At 39.9% G+C, this 5644-nt stretch overlaps 1 protein-coding gene across 2 annotated transcripts in view; it reads left to right on the top strand.

Annotated features, from left to right (window-relative positions):
* p4ha1b (prolyl 4-hydroxylase, alpha polypeptide I b) overlaps window positions 1-3419 on the top strand; it is a 20772-nt gene extending 17353 nt beyond the window's left edge. For both annotated transcript variants that reach the window (XM_053632511.1, XM_053632510.1), the window contains exons 11-15: window positions 811-864; window positions 1382-1447; window positions 2052-2120; window positions 2371-2467; window positions 2819-3419. In XM_053632511.1, coding sequence (XP_053488486.1) covers window positions 811-864; window positions 1382-1447; window positions 2052-2120; window positions 2371-2467; window positions 2819-2889 — 357 coding nt within the window. In that variant the 3' untranslated portion in view covers window positions 2890-3419. The remainder of the gene's footprint in view (window positions 1-810; window positions 865-1381; window positions 1448-2051; window positions 2121-2370; window positions 2468-2818) is intronic.
* The last annotated feature ends 2225 nt before the right edge of the window (window positions 3420-5644 follow it).

Below are 5644 nucleotides of genomic sequence, written 5' to 3'. Positions count from 1 at the left end.
AGAAAAAAGAAAAAAAGTGGAATAAAGGGGAGAGTCAAAGAAAGGAGGAGTGAGAGATAAGGGGAGAAAAAGGAAGACAGAAAGAAAGAAGAAAAACACCGATGGATGGATGGATGGATGGATGGATGGATAATGTGATAAAAAAGAGAAAAGCAGAATAGAGGGAGAAACGAAACAGAGACAACGAAACAGTGAAAGATGAGAGAAAAATAAAATCTGATGAATAGATAGACAGACAGATAGATAGTCATACAAATAGATAAGAAAGAATAATGTGGTGAAAAAGAAAAAGAAACAAGTGGAATAAAGAGGAGAGTCAAAGAAAGGAGGAGTAAGAGATGATGAGAGAAAAAGGAAGGGAAAGAAGAACAAAAAACAGCACTGGATGGATGGATGGATGGATGGATGGAGAAAATAATGAGATGACAAAAAGAGAAAGAAAAAGAAAAGTGGAATAAAGGGAGAAACAGAGACAATGAAAGAGAAAGAGTGAGAAAAAATAAAACAGATAGATAGATAGATAGATAGAAGAGAAAGGAAAGGAAGAGTTAGGGAGAATAAAACGGAGAAAGCAAAAGGAGGACAGAGTGGAAAAGGGGAAAAGAACGGAACGTATTAATTGAAGTGTTTCGTGCGGTAGAAATGCCTGCACGTATTGTGATATGATATTTTTGTCCTGTTGCCCAATCCTAGTTTTCATTTAGATTCAAAATACATCAATTCTGTTCAACATGTCATAGATACTTGATATGTATTTACTATTCGAATGATTTAAACTGGCGCTGAAAGGCTTTTATTTATTTTTTTCAGGTAGCGAACTACGGTGTCGCAGGACAGTACGAGCCGCATTTTGACTTTGGCAGGGTGAGTTCATTTGTCCGTTGTTGTCTCTATCATTCCGTCCATCTAAACTGACAATCGAGCAATAAGCGATAAGCCGAGTCCAGCGTGCTACTGATGCCCGGTTAAAACACAGGGACTCACCACATGTCATCGCTCCGCACACACAGATGCCACACATCTGGAATTGTTGATATGGTGACGTTGGCTGTAAAAGTTTATATGTTTATTTAACATTCATGGAAGGAGTCTCCAGCGTCAGTTGAAGAGAAATAAAACACTTCGGGACGTACTGTTACAGCAACACCATTAACACTGATTATTTTTGATTATGTAAAATTATTTTATTATTATTATTTTATTCCGTACTTATATAAGCTTGACTGTTATTGTCGTAAACATTCGATTGATTTAAGGAGTAACTATAATCCGAGACTCAAATCTATGACCCGTGGCATCTCTAAATAATTCTGTAATATTATCTTAACTGTGTATTTATGTGTGTGTGTGTGTGTGTGTGTGTGTGTGTGGCCGTGTCCAGAAAGACGAGCCAGATGCGTTTAAAGAGCTTGGTACAGGGAACCGAGTCGCCACCTGGCTCTTTTATGTGAGTCATCACTCTTGTCCATATTTATCCGTATATTTATTATTATTATTATTATTATTATTATTATTATTATTATTAATTTATTTATTTTATTATTGACAATAATGTTTCATAATTTTAGCCATAAAAATATCAGCGTTTTTCCCTCATGATTTTCAGCGTCTTCACACTTTACATCCATCCTTTACATCTATCCATCTATCTGCACATTCCTTCATCCATCTATCCATCCATCCATCCATCCACTTATCCATTCACCCATTCAAGACTACAGCAACTCATCCGCCCATCTCACATTTCCCACATTTATTCAGTGTCCCACTGCTTGTGGTTTGGTTGGTACCGATGATCTAACTGATCGGGTTTCTGGTTTGTAGACGAGGAAGGTGTTTGCCACTCGTTTATAAGTGTTGTAGTTTACTGTCTCTGCCTGTCTATAAACAGAGATTAATCCAGAGAGCTGCTTATCCAAATGACCGAAGATTAGCAAAAAGTGATACATTATGTGTGATTGTACAGTACAAACAAATTACGTCGTATAGTTAGATAAATATCTGTTATTTCCATGAACTAACTATTAAACTTGTTGAATTTTATTCTGCAGATGAGTGATGTGGCAGCAGGGGGCGCTACAGTTTTCCCAGATGTTGGAGCTGCAGTTTGGCCCAAAAAGGCAAGACTCATCTTTGACTACTCTCACACTAATATATATTTTTTCTTTTGTGCTACTCTAGAGTTTTGATGACTTTATTATTATTCTAAAATGTTATATAGTATATATATATATATATATATATATATATATATATATATATATATATATCGACATCTATCTGTCTATCTATCTGTCTATCTATCTATCTATCTATATATATATATATATATACATATAAGTGTGTTAATATGTGTGTGTGGTGTTGCAGGGAACAGCAGTATTCTGGTATAACCTGTTCTCCAGTGGGGAGGGCGATTACAGCACGAGACACGCAGCCTGTCCTGTACTGGTGGGCAACAAGTGGGGTGAGCATGCTCTTCACACACTAGTAAAACTTCTGAATAATTTTTCTACGGGAAACCAGACACTCGGGTAATTGAAAGAAATAGAGCTTACGTAGAAAGATGAATGAGAGAACACGGGTTCTAGTGGATATTATATACGGGCTGACTCGTTTTTGAGCTTTGGATTAAGCTCATTCAGTAAAATAGCTTAGCAGAAATAAAATGGAATAAAACCCCCAGACCCCCTGGCTATGCTTCCTGGAAACCCCTCCCATCCCCCACCCACCCCGCCGCTTTGTCCAACATGTGTAAGGCTTCTAGATCTTTCTATTCCTTTCCCTCATGACGGTTTTCTCCTTTCTCTCATACCAGTGTCGAACAAATGGATCCACGAGAGAGGGCAGGAGTTCAGGCGACCCTGCAGCCTCAGCGAAACAGAATGACGAACGGAAAACATTTCCTCCTCCTCCTCCTCCTCCATTCTTCACACCCTCAGTACACTGACAATCTCTCATTTCATTTGCTCTTTAGTTTTAGAGCAGCCATGAGTCTGTGTTTCGTATGTAAGGATGGTCACCATTACACACACACACACACACACACACACACACACACACACACACACACAGGCTGAGAAATGTTCAGCTGTACATGACAACAGATTTAACAGCTTGAAACTGTCTGAACTTTAACCACTGAAACAGCCAAGCACTCCAAACCTAAGAAAACAATAAAGGAATAAAGCAAAGGCAATGCTTATTTAAGAGTTTAACTCTGACCAAAGGAGGCATTTTATATACAGAAATAAATCAGGGTTTGAGCTTTCAACCAGACGTTCGGACATTCTTACCAAACCAAAATTCCTGGCGTGACCGAAGGTGTTTTTTTTTTCTTTCTGTTACTGGGTTTCAGTTTTATTTATCTGAAGAGTGTCATATTTTCTATGGAAATAAAAAAAGAAATGTGTCTTCCACGGGTGGATTTCTTTCCCTTGTCCTGTTTAGGAACTGAATGCTGTAGCCTTGAATCAAATGATATATATTTTGTCTAATAACGGGATTAAACACTTGAGGTTGTACTGTTGTTGGAAAATAATCAACGACCGGTCGGTGTGATGAAGCCGAGTTACCAACCTGAAGTTGATTATTTTCCTATAAAAGAGCGTCCCAAAGTTTATATTTGTTTTTTACCGCAGTAATTTACCAAAGATTATCATTTATGTAAATTGAAGAATGACACATCCTACTTTTTTTTTAAAAAAAAAAATCTCTTTATAGTTACATGGTGTTACACGATGTTGTGCGACTATCTTCTCTTACATTATAGCTGCTGTGAAGTCAAAAAAAAAAAAAAAAAACCCACTGTGCGTCCTTTTGAGAAACAAGAAAGTGTGAACGTCTTAGTCCTAAAGATTTTCCTGTGTCAAAAAAAAAACTGACAATGGATACTCCTTCCAGAAATGTTAAACACCTGACCAATCAGAATCGAGAATTCAGCAGTGCAGCGGTGTGAAGATGATTATGAAGCACCGACATTTCCACAGTACATGATAGGTGAATTTGAGGTTTGGATACAATGAGCAGACCTGAATCCAGATGTTTTTTCTCCACCAAAAAAAACACCAAACAACAACAAACCCCAACCCCCCCCCCCCCATATATGTTTGTATGTATACAAACATATATAAAACATGTAGAATGCTAATCATGTGGAATCTTGTGTTGGATCTTCGGCCACATGTGAGACGGTGTGAGGCAGTGTGAGAAGGTCTGAGAGTGTGTGACAGTGTGTGAGAGGGTGTGAGAGGGTGTGAGAAAGTGTGAGAGTGTGCAAGAAAGTGTGAGAGTGTGTGAGACGGTGTGCGAGAGGGTGTGAAACAGTGTGTGAACGAGTGTGGGAGGGTGTGTGAGACGATGTGTGACAGTGTGAGACAGTGTGAGACGGTGTGAGTGTACGGCACCACCACTATCTCCACCACCACAACTGTCTCCACCACCACCACTGACTCCAGTGCCACCACCACTGCCTCAAACACCACGACTGTCTCCACTGCCACCACTGCCTCTAGCGCCACCACCACTATCTCCAATGGCACCACCACTGCCTCCAACACCACGACTGCCTCCAACACCGCCACTGTCTCCACTGCCTCCAGCTCCACCACCACTGCCTCCAACACCACCACTGCCTCCAACACCGCCACTGCCTCCAACACCGCCACTGCCTCCAACACCGCCACTGTCTCCAACGAAACCACTGTCTCCACTGCCTCCAGCTCCACCACCACTGCCTCCAACACCACCACTGCCTCCAACACCGCCACTGCCTCCAACACCGCCACTGTCTCCAACACCACCACTGTCTCCAACGAAACCACTGTCTCCACTGCCTCCAGCTCCACCACCACTGCCTCCAACACCACATCATGTTACAATTGATACAGTTGAAAGTTATAAGTTCCCCAGAGTGCACAAGACCTTCAGAAATAACCAGATCTTTATTATTTTCTTTTTATAAAAAAAAGATTTATTTATTTATTGAAGACAAATATCTTTAATAAAGTTAAAGATACAAATTTGACCTGTCAGATTCAGTGACCCTACTGTATCTATAAATATATCAATATCTGATCAATATGCTTCATACAATAGAAAGAAGAGGAGCTGACACATCACACGAGTCCCTTTATTAAACATTATAGTCAGCTATTAGGAAATAAAGAGAGGTAACGATCTTCGCTAGCTCTGAATTCAGTGACCCTTGCCTACTGTATCATATCTCAGAGTAATATACATTAGTAAAGAACAAACTATAGGATCTCTACAACACTACTGGATAATTACAGGATATTGTTATAACAATTAAGATAAGCCTACATGTATCAGACAATCAGAATATATTATACACAACAACAACAACAACAACAGCAAGCGCTACTGTAAAACATCTACTCATAACAAAACCATTCATAGTAGTAACTCATTAGCAGTCTAGCAGCAGACAACAACAGCAGCAGTAATGTTTTATTTCTTCTCTACTGAAGCATTTCGATGCTCGTGACAATATCTAGCGTGTACAATTTCTAATGTCTGCGCGCTCACAGTCACGTGCACGAGCGTCACGCACGTTCCCGTGCGAACATTTGCTGAACAGCGACCCCTGGTGACGGTTTTCGATTGGCACAACACTGGTTTAGTG

The sequence above is a fragment of the Ictalurus furcatus genome, chromosome 9 (assembly GCF_023375685.1).
Source record: "Ictalurus furcatus strain D&B chromosome 9, Billie_1.0, whole genome shotgun sequence".
NCBI classification, from domain to species: domain Eukaryota; kingdom Metazoa; phylum Chordata; class Actinopteri; order Siluriformes; family Ictaluridae; genus Ictalurus; species Ictalurus furcatus.
This window is presented reverse-complemented; position numbering and strand designations above follow the sequence as displayed.